The sequence below is a fragment of the Acinonyx jubatus genome, chromosome A2 (genome assembly GCF_027475565.1).
Source record: "Acinonyx jubatus isolate Ajub_Pintada_27869175 chromosome A2, VMU_Ajub_asm_v1.0, whole genome shotgun sequence".
NCBI classification, from domain to species: Eukaryota; Metazoa; Chordata; class Mammalia; order Carnivora; family Felidae; genus Acinonyx; species Acinonyx jubatus.
Genome location: NC_069383.1, coordinates 115,240,899 through 115,258,116, shown reverse-complemented (window position 1 = coordinate 115,258,116; position 17,218 = coordinate 115,240,899). Strand labels below are relative to the sequence as shown.

At 40.9% G+C, this 17,218-nt stretch overlaps 1 protein-coding gene across 1 annotated transcript; it reads left to right on the top strand.

The window, feature by feature from the left end:
- The first annotated feature begins 3,338 nt into the window (after positions 1-3,338).
- Positions 3,339-12,030, top strand: BRK1 (BRICK1 subunit of SCAR/WAVE actin nucleating complex). Its single transcript, XM_015069351.3, has 3 exons — positions 3,339-3,520; positions 10,984-11,066; positions 11,327-12,030. The coding sequence occupies exons 1-3, from the start codon at positions 3,403-3,405 to the stop codon at positions 11,351-11,353; spliced, it is 228 nt and encodes a 75-aa protein (XP_014924837.1). The 5' UTR covers positions 3,339-3,402; the 3' UTR covers positions 11,354-12,030.
- The last annotated feature ends 5,188 nt before the right edge of the window (positions 12,031-17,218 follow it).

Sequence of the window (17,218 nt, the reverse complement as noted above, 5' to 3'; positions counted from 1 at the left end):
CAACTAACTCCTATATCTCCTGTGCCTGGCTATCCCAGTGCGTGGCAGTGTTGAAGTATTCGTGGCGAGAATTAAACTAATGGTCCTTCCTGCCCTTACCTTACCCAGAAATTGCCCTTGCACTTTTCCAACTATAGAGCACAGCATAAATAAGAACTGTCACCTTTTATCTGGCTCTTTGGGTGAAGCTGAACAGGAGAGATGGGGGGCATGGGTGTGGAGTCAGGCTAAAATCCTGGTTTGGAAGACCAGATGGTCTTGGTCTTGAGGGTCAAGAGGTCTTAAGGGGCAGAGATCAAGAACTGTCATATGTGGTGTGTGTGTGTGTGTGTGTGTGTGTGTGTGTGTGTGTGTGTGTGTGGCACCCTGTGGAAGGAAAGGAAAATGGAGAAGAGAGTTTGGAAGGGAAGTCAGAAAATGGAGAGAGGGACAGAGAGTGATGAGTCTAGACTTGGAAAAGACTGAAATGATTTGAATTGCAAATCATTTTCCAGTAAGTTTATTTTTATTTTCTTGTTGATAAAAAGAGACACTGCTATTTAAAAAGCAAACAGAACAGTTTTTATTGCACAGTTGTGTTTTTTAAATATTAAAACCCCCAAAGTAAAATTATATAATTAAAAGTTGTTGGCTAGAGAGGGCTTCGTGCTGTTAAGACATTCTGTACCACAGCCCTCTATACAGTCTGCCCAGCTCTAAGGGTACATTTTCGGAGGTACAATTTGCTATCACCTCTGGCTCTGATACTCCAGCTCCACGTCTATCACACATATATGGAAAACCATGTTACAAGTTACTGATGACCTACAACATCACCTTTGTTGTAGCACTGTATGATCCAGTGCTCAACATTCTGTTTTCACGGATTGTCATGACAATAGCCACATTTGCTCTGCCAAAAGAGGATGCAGTTCTTTCAAAGAGGCTAACAACATTGCCATGGTGCACATGCTATATCCATAGCTGCACAAATGATGGTCTAAGTGCATATGATTGCAAAAAAGACTCACATGACCACATGTAATGCAATTGACACATTTCTTCAAGAATTTGATTCCACTCTGATTATTATCCATGAAGTCATTGACAAGATTCCCTGAGTTCTGTGAAACATATGACAGATCTAAAGACCGGAACCTTGTTCTCTTATGCTGAGGCAATCTGCCACCTGGAAGCACTACTTGTTGCACCAGCAGCACTCCCAAAGGGCTTGCCTCTGTAGCCCTGCATCACTCATCGGTAACAACTTCTACTGTGAACAACTCCCATGCTGGCAAACCCATACTGAAGGACTGCCTGACAGCAAGCTCAATGAGCATACAGGAAAAAGCTGCAGAAGTCCAGAGGAATATTCTTCACTGTAGCATAGCACCACATCCTTGTGTTGTTTGGAATTACAGGGGAGACCCTAGAATAGGTGTATAGGAAGTCCTGGAAAAAGAGAAGAGCTGAGCCTGACTTGTCCATGGAAGGCCATTAATCTGGGGAAAAAAAGTTGGATAGATATGTGTACTTAATTTTCTGCTTTCTACATAAAAAGGAAATGTAAACTCATGAGTGTCTCTTTTGTGAAGAGTCAAGCACTGTGCTTTGTGTTTTATTTATCCTTTCTCACAGAATTCTCCCAACAATCCTAATCCATCCATGTTGTTACTCCTGTATTACACATGAAGAAACAAAAGCTCAAAGGGGTGAAGTGACTCCTCTTTGGTAGATTTGTGATTTGAAACTGAGATGTCCCACCTTTGAAGAAAAAGTACATCTCAGGCACCTGGGTGGCTCAGTCAGTTGAGTGACTGACTCCTGGCTCAGATCATGATCCCAGGATTATGGGATCGAGCCCTATGTCAATCTTCTTGCTGAGCATGGAGTCTGCTTGAAATTCTCTGTCTCCCTCTACCCCTCTCCCCTGCTTGCTCTCTCTCTCTCTCTAAAATAAAAATTAAAAAAAAAAAAAAGGAAAAGCAGATCTATCTGATATATTTGTGACATGTGAGCAAGATACTAACTTCAACAGCATCACTTAGGAAGCAGGGTCTTGAATGGCAATAGCCCTCTGGATGCCTGGGGTTCGATATTTTCACTTGATATTTATTATTTTAGCATCATTTCTATGAATATGTAGGAGAGCTCAAGATAGACCCTAACCTGTTTTCAGATTGGTTCAGTGAAAAGATATTGGAGTCAGGAATCAACTGGTGAAGGTCCACCACTTATTTGACTGTGTGACCTTTAACTTTGTCATCAAGAGAAACCTCTTCCTGATTTCCTTCCACAGGGTTTGTGAGGGTCCAGTGAGGTAAAAGCTACAAAAGTAGCTTTATAGCTTGTAAAATCTCGTTTCTGAGTAAAGGACTGTTAGTAAAGGTTTCTTCCCAGTGCATGTATTGCACAAAGCAGACTGTAAATACTCTCTTAAACAAATCTAAAATTGTTCATAATTCCACTACGTTAGTAAACAAGACAGTGACATTTTTTGTATATACTTTTTGTCCTCAAGCAGATGTAATTTTCATATAATTGCAATCAAAGAAAATGTTGTATTTTGTTTTCCCCTTCATTTATCACGTATGTGATGTGTCATAGAGTTCATAATTGCCATTTTATTTAAATAGCAATGGTATTAATTATATTAAGTAGCTGCATGATATCGTCGTAGGTGGCTATACCATCGCTTAGTTATTCCCCAACTGTGGAGATATAGTTGTTTTGTTTTTTTAAATAGACAATGTCACAAAGAGCACCTTTGTGCTTAAACTGTCTCCCCCCACCCCTTTTTTAAACGATTTTCTTAATGTTTAGGTCAAAAAAGTTTGAATTTTTTGACAGTTCTTGCTATCAATTTATAAATTTCCTTAAGGAGTTGTGCCAGTTTACAGTGTGACCAGCTATTTAGGAGTCTATCAATTTCCCCTCCGCCTCTCCACCACTAGATATTATTGTTTAGAAAAAAATAATATTTTGTTCATTTGATGGTTGCAAGGTGGGCATCATATTGCGTTGTTGAAAGCCATTTTTAAAATGAGTTGTATTTAATGTGGCTTAATTCACTGTACCCAACTTATTGCTGACACAAACCTTAGTTTGGAGCAGCTAGGGCAGTGGGTGTCACGTGGTCACGTGCCCCGCAACGACCAAAACCGCCCAGGGTCGGGTACGTGATGGGTAGGGAGTGTCTCGGCGCTTGCGCATTCCAGTCTCCCCGCTGGTTTTTGATGCGACTTTTTTCAGGGGCGTGGGAGCAGAACTGAAACGCAGGCGAGGACTTGACATCGCGCAGGCGCATCACAATGTTCGTGGATTTGTGGGTGTCAAGGCATGGGTGTGGACTGGCAGCGCAGACGCACTGCTGGCCTGGAGGGTCGAGGCGCCTGCGCAGTCGCTCCTCCTTAGGCGGCAGCCATGGCGGGTCAAGAGGATCCGGTGCAGCGGGAGATTCACCAGGACTGGGCGAACCGGGAGTACATTGAGGTCATCACCAGCAGCATCAAGAAAATCGCGGACTTTCTCAACTCGTTCGGTCAGCGGGCGAGCAGGGGGAGGCGAGGGTGGGTCGAAGGCCACTCAGGCAGTTTGGCGATGGCGCTCAGAAGCTTTGAAGGGGCTTTCTCCGGGCTGGTTTTCGCGTCCTCCTTTCGGAGTCCACCTTCCCCCTCTCGCTCTGATCCTCAGGCTCCACTGGGCAGTGCCTGTGGGGTTATCCTGCGCCAGGCTGAGCTCATCGGCTTCATTGCTATCACCCCAGATCCGTTAACAAGTCCTTCCTTTTTCCAGACTCTTCAGATCGCTCCATCCACCGTCTTTTCTTCTCTTTTCTTCTTTTCTTCTCTCAGCAGTAGCCTCCCTGCTTCCTTTGTGACCCGCTTCCATTCCAGTTCCCACTTTGCGCTCAATGTGCGCCTTTCAGAATGCAGCCGCAGCCGTGTCGCTGCTTGTTTAAGTCTCTTGAAGTTTCCTCATCGTTTTCAGGATCATTTTAGCGCCATGCCTTTTAGTCGCCCCTTCCCGTCTCTCGTGTTTCTTGTCCTGAGAGTGGTAGGAGACGAGATCAGAAGTAAAGTCCAGATTTTTAAAGATATGGAGCTTTCTGTATTGCTAGTATTTAGCCGATAGTTGGTATTCTGCTTTTGGCAAAATCTTTCCTAGGCGTGGCTTGCTTGTGATAGTCTTAAATTCTTGATGCATTGTTCCGTGTCCTTCTGGACAGCAAACATGTAACAGAGACTCCCATCCCATCTTCTCCCAACTGTTTCTTTAGCCGAACTAGGCCCTGGGTAGACTTACTTAAGTAATTGCAAGGTGTAAGGATGACATCTAGTGATCTTTTTCCAACTAGTGTGCTCCTGTTCCAGCACTTCAGCCGCAAGCAACTAAGACTAAGTAGTGGAAACTGATGTATAAAAATGATTTAAAGTAATTAATTTTCCAGTCAGAGGACTGATGCATTCTGAGGAGTAAGGTAACAGAACATGAATTTTCTTAGAAAGCATCAGCAAGAGAAACTAGATCTCAGTACAAAGCGCTCTCTCAAAGCTCCACTCTGGAGGACAGAGAATAAGAATCATTTCCTGCTTTCAAGGAATTTCTGTCTTGAAGATGAAATAATGACAGCTTCGGAACATCGGTTTTGTATTAATGTATTTACTTACAAAGTGTTTAAGATTATAATCTTGATGTGCCTTGGCATGATGGATTTTCTCACCAGGGAATGAGGGTGAGGGCAGTATTCATGAGAGAACAGTATAAATATATATGCAATTGATACATACTCGCACCCATAACTCGGTATAGATAGAGGTTGTAGGAGGGAATGATAGTCAACAAATCATAGATCTCATGTATCCTGAAATTGTTTAAGGACCATGAGTGAAGGAGTATGGTTTAGTAAAAAAGATACATGGATTTGGAGCTAGGAGACTCAAGTCGGAGGCTACACTAATGGATTGCAGTGAACTGAAAACATCTAAGAAATACTGAACCTATTTACCCTGCTACTCAGATAGTCTGGGTTTCCTCAGTTTCTTTCTTCCTAAGTTCTGTGCAAACTCTTTCAATGTTAGTTCTCATAATTGGTTTCTCCTGCTTTCCTGGAGAGTTGAACTATTATTGGAGGTTGATCACAGCATTCTTTACTCATAATCTTCCTTCAGAGAGAGGGCTGGAGAAGAGAAACCAAAATATTGCATGCTAGGGGAAAGATGGAAAGATAAGATCACAGCTTTGAGACTTTGGCTTAGTTGGGAAAGGCAGTGGAAAGTAGTTGGAAAAATCACTGACATGGAGAGTTTTAACTTTAAAAAGCAGAATTAAAAGACTTCACCTATCTGGTAGGATCAGAAAATCCAATCAAAGTATTAAGAATGTCAATGAAATCAGTAAAGCATCTAAAATTACAAGTAACGCTGGGACTGTTACTCAAAATTTAAAAGTGATCTAGCATGTCACTTCCCCGGATTTGGATCTGGGTAACGTAATAACTTCATTTCTGAGCACTGAATTGTGTTAATAAACTTTTAATTCATGTACATTTATCTTTGACATAAATCTTCTTGCCATCTTATAGTCACTAGCTTTATAGCAGATGAGGCTTGGAACTGACCAGAAATTGAAGAGTTTGAGCTCAGGATTTGCAGGGGAGAAATGCCTCTTTTCTTGCTTTATAAACAAGGGAATACCTGCACTGAAATTTTATCAAATGTGTGAATCACATTTTGTGATCAAATAGAGGATAAAGACTTTTCTTTTTATTTGAGATTTCCAACAAGTCCTAGACTGAGGAAAAGTCACACACAATTCCAGTGTTGAGGATTGGATCTTAAGGATTTCCTTAGCTTAAGCCATTATTCTCCCTTAATGCGATGCTAGTGGCCTAATGTTTGGAGTAATTACTAAATAGTTTTTGAAGATTGTGGGAAATGAATTTAGTCCTTTAAAGAAAAATGACAATTAATTGCAATTAAGAATGGAATTATGAAGCAAGGTAAAAAGCTAAAGCCATTTGACTTAGTACTTAGGCGTACCTGAGGCAAGTTCTTGAAGACTGAGCATGTCATTGATAGAAGAGTTTCGACCAGGACCAACAGGCCGAGAAACTGGATAAATCATGTAACACTTGAATATATTGTCTTGGCATTGAATGACTCAGGATGAACTTGTGAGGGATATATTTTCCCACTCTAAGTCCTTAGTGTGACTCCTCAGTTCTGATGTGTAGATGTAGGGCTTATATTGAATTTATAATAATATGATTTGGTGGTACAGAGATTTACCAGGAGTTTACTTTGAGGGGGCATCTGGAGCTCTTTGGAAATGGCAGCAATCCTCCAGTCCCCATCCTGGCCACAGAGAGTCTCTGTAGGCCGTGTACTTTGCAGAGGAAACTGTTAGCTAATGACTAAATAGCTTTTACCCTGTGATTCCAGCAGGTGAGAGTAATATAGGTGGACCACCCACCTGAACCTGAGAACCCATAGATCTTAAGGCAGTGATAACACCCAAACACTTGGCCTGTTCTGTACCTTGAATTGGGGACACTTCTAAAAACAGATTGTCACGGAAGATAGCTTTTTATTTTTATACCATTTTATCTGATTCTAAAGCTAATCTGTGCAGAGAAGTGTAACAAAAATAATAAGTGATATTTTTCTAAATGTCAGTTTTTATACTTAGCCAACAAATGTAGCATGCCTGTTATGATCCCAGCTATGTGACACATCCTCTGAAAAAGGAATAAATAAGAGTAAATGGTAGCCACTCCTGAGAAATTTAGAATTCTGTCAGAGAAGTAAGAAGTAACTACAACAGCAGTTCAAGAGAATGACAGTGTTGATTTTTGCAGGCTAAGGTTATGTGCATTAAGAGTTCAGAGGAGCTGGTAACTGGCATTTGTCAGTAGTGGTAATGGATACACAGTATCAAGCACCCTGGCTAGGACTGCTGCTGTCTTCAGTTAAAGTCTGGTGATAACACACTCATAAATGCGCTCTGGTTTCAGATTTGTTCAGCTGCTGAGTGCTTTCAGTGTTTTGCTTGAATCAATATGTATTTCTTGGGATCTGAAATAATGACTAGTTTCTGGAGTTATATATTCTGGAGGTTATATATTTCTCAACAGTGCTTACCCATTTAGGTCAGTAACATAGTGTTGTTCTTGGATTCGGATTCATTACCAAATTTACAGAGCTAGAACAGAAACAGCTGTCCAGGAAGGAACCCTCCCTCTCACCACCCCACCCCCCTGCAGATAATTTTGGCATGTTTCTTTTTATGGGAAATGACAGGTTGTTAGTGGTAACATTCATGCTCTTACTGAATAGCATACATGGTGTGCCTTTGAGCTGCTAAAAACCAGATTGAGAGAGATTTGGTCCTGTTGGGCCATCCTGGCAGTGAAGGTGGATCCAGGAAAAGGAGGGTGCTGAGGTCTTTGTACTCAAGCTAGATCTAGGAATTAGAAGAAGCAGCACTAGCAGATAAACAAAACGATTTAAAAGAGGAATGGAGAATGTCCAGAATAGGCAAATCCATAGAGACAGAAAGATGAATGGTTGCCAGCAGTTGGGGTAAGGCCGAATGGGGAATGACTGCTCATTGGTACAAGGTTTCATGTAGGGATTATGAGGATGTTCTAAAATTAGATTATGGTGATGGCTGTACAACTCTGTTCTAAAAACTATTGAATTGTATACTTTAAGCAAGTGAAGTTCATGGTATATAAATTATATATCAATTAGGCTATTTTTAAAAAAGAATAATGAAGATGGGTGAGTGGGAAAATACCTAGTATGGAAACAAAAAGAAAAAAAGGAACCAGTAAATGGAAGAGTCAGGCTATAAGCATATTTTAAGAGATGTGGGGAGGGGACTCCAGGCTCAGTCAGTTGAGTGTCCAACTTCTGCTCAGGTCATGATCTCACAGTTCGTAAGTTCGAGCCCCACATCGGGCTCTGCTGACAGCTTGGAGCCTGGAACCTGCTTCAGATCCTGTGTCTCACTCTCTGCCCCTCCCGCCACCTCGCATTCTGTCTGTTTCTCTATCAAAAATAAATAAACATTAAAAAGAGAGATGTGGGGAATAGGGACACCTGGGTGCCTCAGTCAGTTAAGTGTCTGACTCTTAATTTTGGCTCAGGTCATGATTTCAGTTTCGTGAGTTTGAGCCCTGCTTTGGGCTCTGCGCTGATAGCACAGAGCTTGCTTAGGATTCTCCCTTTCTCTTTGCCCCTCCCCTGCACATGCTCTCTCTCTCTCTCTCTCTCAAAATAAACAAACTTGAGAGAGAGAGAGAGAGAGAGAGAGAGAGAGAGAGAGATGTGGGGAATAAATTACGGCCTCAGAGGTTCCTAAAGATGGTAATGTTGTGTGTGGTGGGAAGGTACCATCCAGGGCAGTAAGCGAACTGGGTTCTGAACTCAGCTATGCTACTTACTATTTTGTCCCATCAGTTATCCAAGATGGGCTTTGGTTTCCCCACTTGTAGAATTAGTAGAGTCACACTAGAGCCAATTTTTTGTTCTACTGATACCAATATGCCAGAATCCATCTTTTTTTTTTTTTTTTTCAAAAACATCTCTGTGCCAGGCAAGATACTAATATTTCAAAGATTAATAAGAGTCAGTATCTGCCTTTGATGAACTCATTCTAGTGGGGAGCAGACATGGAAATAAATGATAAATTATAAATATATAAATATCATTGGGCTATGTAGCATGAGCATTTTCTCGTGTCATTGAGTATTCAACCTTGTAATTTTGTTTGCGCACAGGGGAGGGGCAGAGAGAGAGGGAGAGGAAGAATCTGAAGCAGGCTCCTGGCTCTGAGCTGTCAGCACAGAGCCTGACCTAGGGCTTGAACTCTTATTCGGACACTTAAGCAAATGAGCCACCCAGGCACCCCTTGTTTTGTTTTTTAATGATTTGTTAAAATGATGCCTTTTTTGTTTGTTTTTTTAGTGACTTGTTAAAAAGATGCAAACTTGTAATTTTTAATGGTTGGTTTTAATAGTCTTTCATAAATATGCCCTACTTCATGAAATCATTCGTAAGTAATAGTGGTGAACATTCTTTTTTTTATTTTTTATTTTTTATTTTTTTGAAGGAGAGCGAGAGAGAGACAAAGCATGAGCAGGGGAGGAGCAGAGAGAGGGAAGGAGATACAGAATTCTAAGAAGGCTCCAGGCTCTAAGCTGTCAGCACAGAGCCCGATGTGGGGCTTGAACTTACAAACTGTGAGATCATGACCTGAGCCGAAGTCGGATGCTTAACCAACTGAGCCATCCAGGCGCCCCAAGTGGTGAACATTCTTATTTGTTAAATCTGTATTCAAAGGGGGAAATGATAACTAAGACCAAGTACATAAACTATAAATTCAACCATAAATGTACAGCAGAGGGAGAATTATATCCATCTGTCACAGACCTCTCAGAGGCCCAATTTGAAGTGAACCTTGAAGGAGAATGTTTAGACAGGCAAGATGAGTAAGATTTGGACATGGAGAAGATTTGGACATGGGAAGATTTGGATGTGGGGTTGAGGCAAAATCTGGGTGAAGGAAAATTTGTTGAAATAGATGCCCAAGTGCTTTTGCATAACAAGGAAGAGATGAAGAGGAAGTTGTGAGCTAAATGTTAAATCATTGAGTGGGAGACTGTCTTGGAGAGAGGATATTTTAGGCTTAAAAAGTGAAGATTATTGAGGATGAGCAAACAGTGAAGTTGAAGAGGTAGGAAATAATTAGCATGTCTAGAAACCTTTTCTCCTATGTGTTGAGAATGGTTGGGGAAAGAGTAGTAAAGTGGTTTCTGTTAGAGGAGTTTGCAGAGGAAAAGGTATTTTAGGGGAAATCTGAGGTTTCATTTTGGATGAGGTAGAGAAAGAAGATTAGAAGGATAAAGGAAGAAAAGGAGTTTTGCTGTTTTCCACAGATGGAATGTGGGCTTCACAGGGTATTTGATGTTCTCCCAAGTTTTTTCTCATTCTGAAATGCCTGCACACATAGTGATGACACATTAAGTACCTTCCTAGAGCAAAAGCAGTGATGCCTTTCCTCCTCTCCACAGTCTCTGCTGCTTTCTTGGCCTCTGTTTCTCCTCCCTGTTGAGATTATTTTCTTCCTCTTGTTGCTTCCCCTTTCTTGAAACTCTTGGTTTGCCTTTTAGCAAATAGCCACCTGTACAGTGTTGGTGTGTTAGTTTTTACTGGCTGCCATAACAAGTTACCATAACTTTAGCCCCTTTTATCACATAAGTTTATTGTTTTAAGCTGAGTAGATGGGAAGTCCAACATCAGTTCCCTGGGCTAAAATCAGGGTGTCAGCAGGGCTGCCTTTCTTTCTGGAGACTCTAGGAGAAGATCCATTTCCTTGCTCATTGAGTTGCTGGCAGAATTCAGTTTCTTGTGGCTGTAGGCCTGAGATCTCTATTTCCTGGCTGGCTTTCAGCTGAGGGCTGTTCGCAGCTTCTCAAGGTCACTGGCATCCTTTGGCTCATGGTCTTCTTCCTCCATCTTCAAAGGCAGCAATAGCAGGTTGAGTTCCCCTCACACTTTGAATCTCTTCTTCTTCCTCCACCTTTTCCCTGTCTCTTATATTTAGGATTTGTGATTAGATTGTGTCCATCTGGATAATCCTGGATCTCAGGGTCCTTAAACTTAATCATATCCACAAAGTCCTTTTTATCGTGTAGGATACATATTCACAGGTTTGGGGGATTAGGTCATGGACATCTTTAGGGGTTATTTTCTCTGCCTACCACCCTTGGTAGGAAGTTCAGCAGGTCCATTCTAAGCAGCTGTGTTCCTAATATAATTCTCACCTCTTCTGCATTCCCCTGCTTTGCCCATCTGCTCTCATTTGGGCTCTGCATGATATATCATTCCTCCTCTTCAGCTAGGGGCTGTGTGTACGTACGTGCGTGCGCGCGCGCGTGCGTGTGTGTGTCTCTATTTGGAATGACATTAATCCTGAACATCAGTCTCCTTTTACCAGATATGTCTTGTCGTTCAAGACTTGCAACACTAAACGAGAAATTGACAGCCCTCGAACGGAGAATAGAGTACATTGAAGCACGGGTGAGTATGTCAGGGAAGGTACTTCCTCATGATGCTAGGCAAGGGTTGTGCAGAGAGAATGCACATTTCTACTTGTTACTGAAACAAACATGGAAGCAATAACAGCCTTAGAGAAGTTAATGGACTCAGTTCCCTGGATTTGACCCAGGTTTCTGGACTCCAAAGCTGTTATCTTTCTTACCACTCCCAACTACCTAGGATCTATAAAAAGATTTTTTTACTCTTTGTGAATTTATCTAATTGTCAATTTCCTTTGACAGGTGACAAAAGGTGAGACCCTCACCTAGAACTGTGCCATGCTGCTGCTGGGAAGTTGCTTTACAGAACACAGGCCTACGTGGGAAAGGCCCCAGCAGCCTCAGCTCCTTCCTCTCTCCTTAAAGAGCAACAGGGCTTATTCTTGTTTTTCTTTTTTCAAAAGCGTGGCCTTTGGGCTCTGCCATGTACATCGGTGTGTGATGTGGCATGTGGGAAGAAGTCCAGGGGAACTCTTGGAAACAACATTAGGCATTTTACCTTTTAAGTAACATTTTGTAGAACTGTTTGTCAACGTATTTGAGGCGTGCAGAGCCAGACGCCTGGGACTCTTTGTTAAGGTCCTCCCCACCTCCTTTTCTCTCTCTCTCTGTCTCTCTCTGTCTCTCTCTCTCTCTCACACACACAACACACACACACACACACACACTTTCCTTACAGCTCTCATTGCCTCTGCATTGGTTCTATAAACAGTCTTTGTCTCCTTTCCACCTTTGGTGGGGGGGTGGGAGGCAGTCCTGTCTGAGACACTTATGCCCCAGCAAGGTGGCCACAAGAGAATGTTGTTGGTAACCCACCAGTTTCTTGTCCTTTTGGGGAGGTCAAGGCCAGGCCCCCACTTGGCTTGAAGGGACATTTTCAGAATTTTCTTTCTGTCACTTGGGGTGTCTTTGCCTCTCATATTTCCCTAATAAACTCCTCAACTTTATTTGACTGCTGTGATTGTGGTGGGGAGAGGAGCTAGAGATGGGGCTCACCCATTCCACAGAAATGTGACGTGCGGGATGATTACTCTGACATAAAACTCTCAGATGTTGCTCTTTGATCAAAGTCTAGGTTGCCTACCAGCTGGAGCCCCTCCATGTTTGGACTTTTAGCTGACTGATACATCCTGGGGAATCATTTGGTCATTCAGCAGACATTTCCCAGGTATTTACTATGTAGGCATGTCATGCTCCAATAAAAGCTACAGCACTGAATCAGGCATGATGCTTCTAGACTACTGAAATGTCAGCATCCACACAGTTTAACCGCAGCCCAGGGCAGACTATTAGTTTTATCAGGTAAGAGCTAAATGTCTATTTCTTTTGAAAAGCAAAGAGTTTAAACAGAAGGGTCTAAAACTTTTCATTCTGGAATCCAAAACTTGCTATGAACTTAGGCCACCCTACTTCTAAAGGTTTATTTCTTATGTAGAATCTCTGTTTCAGTCACATAGAAGTCCTTATGCTCCAAGCACACACATTTCCCTCCATTCAAATCGTATTTGCTATTCAAGGGTAGCTTGAGTCAAACCTCTTCTAGAAAGTTCTCCTAGACTTTACTTTTCATTTAGTACTGCCCTTTTCCTTTTCTCAATCCCTCCCATCCCATCTTGCCATGCTAACACTACACTTCAGCTCTGGATTTGATCTTGTTATGAGTCATTCTCTTGTGTAGTGTCTACCTGGTGTAATATACATGAGTACCTTTTCCTGTATTGCCCAGCTAGGTGCCTTGAGGAAGGCGGGTGGTCAATAAACACCAATTAAATTGACTGGTAGAGCCCAAGCTGCTTTGCATTGTCACATCTTTTGGAACCTCTCCTTAGACCTTTGGAAGGTCATTTTAAGTAGTACCTTCATTTAAAAATAGTGTTTTTCAATGGAGACAAACCTGACATCCTTTCCTATAGTGTTATTTTTGAACACTGTTGAGCTCATCAGTACAGTGCTCTTAACAGTCACTTGAGTCACTTGAGTTCATTATTCATAATAGCTCTGTCCTGTCCAGGATGAAGTAAGTACTTCTAAAGTTCAAGATGTAGGTCATCTGGTGCTCCGCAGTCAGAGTAGCAGACCTTTATTGGGTTCCTGCTATATGCAAGGACTATACCATGAGTTAGTGATAGGGGAAAAAGTGATGGTAACCAACAGAAACAGGAAAAACCCTTCCTTTATAAAATGCTCAATAAATTCCTTATGGTTGTATGGATACTAATCTGTTAATTTATTGATACTGAAGTAACATTTCTAAAAAAAGTTAGTGTCCTAAGTAATGCCATGTTGCTAATGGTAACTTGCTGGTTGTAAGGAAAACAACTAATAATATTTGATGTGGGAAACAAGGGAACACAGCCTCCCGCTGGTAGTAACCCCTTCATCACCTCTGGCACTTCAAGGTGTGAGAGTGCTTTTCTGTGTTACCACTCCCTTTATAAAATGAGGCCCTGGTTTGCTCAAGGATATGTAGCTTGTGTTGTCTATAATTTATTATTACATGTGCTAGATGTGCTCATTGCTTTTTGTACTTTATTTCATTTAATCCTCAGACTTGAAGAAGTAGGCATTCCTATCTCCGTGTAATAGGTGACGAACTAGTTTTGAGAGGCTAAAACTTGTCCAAAGCCATACGAAGTAAGGGAAGGAACTAGGATTTGAACCTGGACCTACCTGACTCAGACTGTTCTAACCATTCTTTGATTCTGACTGTGGTATATGAAATCTAAAATTTATTTTCTCATTCCCAGGCCAGTGCCCTTTCACTGTCCTCACACGAGACACTACAAACCTGTGTTAGCCTTACATGCTTCCATCTTTTCTTTTGTTAAGAAGGCTTCACAGGCTGTCCTTGCTGTGTCTGGCAAATACCGTTTGCATTTATGTCTGTGTTGCATAGTTTTGCTCCTAACCGCTTCCTTTCTCTGAAGGTTTGATTTTCTGCTGTATGTTCTGGAAGCCTTGCCTAAGGAATTTAATCCACTCTAGTGCTTCCTCCAGCTATTTTGGGTTGAGCCAAAAGAAGCAGCTGTATCCCCCTTCTGAAAGACCTTATCTGGTCAGACTCCAGAAACTGGAATTTACTCTCATGTCATATGAGTCTTTGCTCACAGGTCATTGCAGTCCGTATTGTTAGGTTAAACAACCATTTATTTTTGTCTCCAGAGTGTCAGCTTCTTCAACTTAAGCAGTAACAGTTCCAAAATACTAATATTTTATCCTTACTGAGGATGATAAAGTTCTATTTTACATTTTAATCTGCATTTATTAAATCATTCTGGTCTTTCTTTTAAACACTAATGTTCAGTGCTTATAACAAAACTAAGAGGTTGATAGGGTAGTTCTTTTGATTTGAACTGTAAGAAGATAGAGTTTCAGAAGGATAAAATATGCTCAGATTTGCTAAATTCCAGTTGTTCTCAGTCACCTCATCATAATGAAAAACTAGATTGAGTTCATTTTCTTCTGAGGTTTGACATAGGGAAGTTACCCGCATGGTGCCTCTCTTCCTTTCCTTATGACATCTTAATGATTTCTGAAGAAAGATCATTCTGAAGGACTTTCCTGTTTTCTAATGTGAGTGGGAAATGAGCTATCTATGACAAATCTCTTCACCATCCATAGGAACCTTCAAGAGAACCTCTTCATTGTCTCATACTTGGAAATAATTTCTGCCCTGCAATTTGGTTTAATTTGCATATTTATCAAAAAACTAAAAAGTAGGGGGTTTGAGCCAGTGAGCTATGAGGATTACACATCTCTTGATAATAAAACAGTTTTCAATCTCTTGAAAAACTAAGCTTGACTTAGATTTCAGAAGCAGGAAGAAATAGGGAACTGATGTTTTTGGCATTAGAGACGTACGAAGTTCTGTTATGTTGCTCTTGTTACTTAGTACTTTGAATTTTCCACCTTTATTTCATAAAGCTGAAGGCATGTTTATAAACAGTATTTGTTATTGTAGGCCATGCTGAGTGGGACAGAAAGGCCATTGTTCACCTCCAGGCTCCTTCCCAGCTATTGTACTCAGTTTCAGACTGTTGCATGTGAGAAAATCTTTGTCCAAACTTGGCTTTGGAGAATGTGAGTTACTCTGACAGTTTGTAGACAGTCGGTGCCATTAGGAACTGTACAAAAATACAGCTGCTGTCTGAAGGCAGGTGTGGTTGTCAAGTAGATTATATAACAGAAAATCAGGTGATTTAGGGCTCTCAGGTTTATTTTCTGAAGAAAAGCTAACCTTAATACCAAGTTGTCTAAAGATTAGGATTAGCTAGCAATAAAACTCACAGAACTAAGACGAGAAAGAATTTTAGGGATAATCAAGTCTACTCTTGCCATTTTAGAAATGAATAAACAAATCCAGACAGGTTGTGTGACATGCCCATCCACTTACCTGCTCAGGCCAGGCCAAAACTAAAACCCAGGTTTCCTTATCCCCGCTATGTGCAGAGCTATTCAAGGACTCACACATCAGGTTTCTGTTTTCTGTGCAGTGCTGGTCCTTTATCAGCCTCTCCTTGGAACGCATTGATAACCTGACAGAACAAAGAGCAACTGTCATGTTTAGCTAAGTGTCACCCTTTGGCATCAGTGTTTGCATCAAAAAACTCTGGGGCAGGGTTTCCTGTGGCTCTTTGGGCACCTTTGGGTTTGTTGAGATGACCCAAGTATGAGGTTGTTATTGTGCCTTAATCTGCATCCCCCAACAATAACATGTTTTTAAACAAATAATTTTATTGTGAAACAATTTTCAGGCTTGTAGAAAAGTTATAAGAATAGTACAAAGAATTTATATATATTCATATAACATATTTTTGAATTGAGAGTATTTATTTTATCCCCAAATTTGAACTCATTTAATGTGATAATCCCAGTGTGACTTTAAGAGTTCACATGGACAATAAGTGCATTATAAGGAGAAACACTTTATTAATATACTTTTTTTAAAAGGAAAATGTTTAATTCAATAAGTAATTCAGTTTGGCTTTGACAAACACTATGCCTAAGAAGTTGTTTATTAGCATCAAATACATTGTATGTCTCCTGTGCGTAAGGCACTGGAGATAAAATGGTGAGAAACAGACATATAGATCCTGCTCTTAGAGAGTATAATGTAGTCATGGTTCACTGGTATTTTATCGAACAACCCAGAGGATACCAAAATGACATTTCATTTAAAAACTCAGGAAAAAAAGAACATAGAGGAACAATGCAGTATCAACTTTATTAAATAGGAAAGATATCATTGGCTAAAGTTTTATTTGTCAGAATCAAGTTTTTCTGTTATTTGGTTACTTTAGTTTTAGTTGTTTGTTTGTTTGTTTTTTTTAAACACCTGTGATAGTCATACGATACTGCATATAGATTATAGGTATGCATAAGTGTATGAGAAGCACTAAAAATTGGCCTGGATAAAAGAACTATCAAAATTCATCAATAAAAAATCTAATAAATGTTCAAAGGGCTTCAGAGACAAAACGATGGCAAATAAGCTCATGAAAAGACACTCAACATTGCCAGTCACTGGGAAACACAAATTAAAACCTTAGTGAATTCCCACTATACGATCTATTAGAAGAGCTAAAACTTTAAAATAACAAAAAAACTAATACCAAGTGCAGGCGAGGATGTGGAGCAACTGGAACACGCCTGCCTGCGTTGCTGGTGAGAATGCAGTGATAGAGCCACTGCGGGAAAACACACTTCCCGTGTGACCCAACGATTTCACTCCTAGATGATTCTCACTTAGGACAAGTGAAAACTTATGTTCACACACACACAAAACAACCTGTATGCAAATGTTTATAGCAGCTTTGTTCATGATTGCTGAAAACTGGGAACAACTCAGTGTCCTTCAGTTAGTGAGTGGATGGCGGAATACCATTTGGCAATGAGAAGGAATAAGCTGTTGCTACAACATGGATGAATCTCAAATTGATTATGCCAAGTAAAAAGCCAGGCTCAAAAGGCTATGTACTGCGTGATTCCATTACATGACATTGTGGGAAAAGCAACACGAGGGACAGAAGAGAGATCAGTGGTTGTCAAGGCTTAGGCCTACAGGTAGAGGTTGGTCACAGCATCTTTTGGGGGTGATGAGATACTCTATATCTTAGCTGTGGTGATGGTTACGTG

Bases quoted from the DNA above. Each gene is read 5' to 3' on its own strand.
- BRK1 (XM_015069351.3), top strand. From the start codon at position 3,403: ATGGCGGGTCAAGAGGATCCGGTGCAGCGGGAGATTCACCAGGACTGG. The intron at 3,521-10,983 runs GTCAGCGGGCGA...TCCTTTTACCAG, and splicing joins GGACTTTCTCAACTCGTTCG to ATATGTCTTGTCGTTCAAGA. The intron at 11,067-11,326 runs GTGAGTATGTCA...TTCCTTTGACAG, and splicing joins TAGAGTACATTGAAGCACGG to GTGACAAAAGGTGAGACCCT.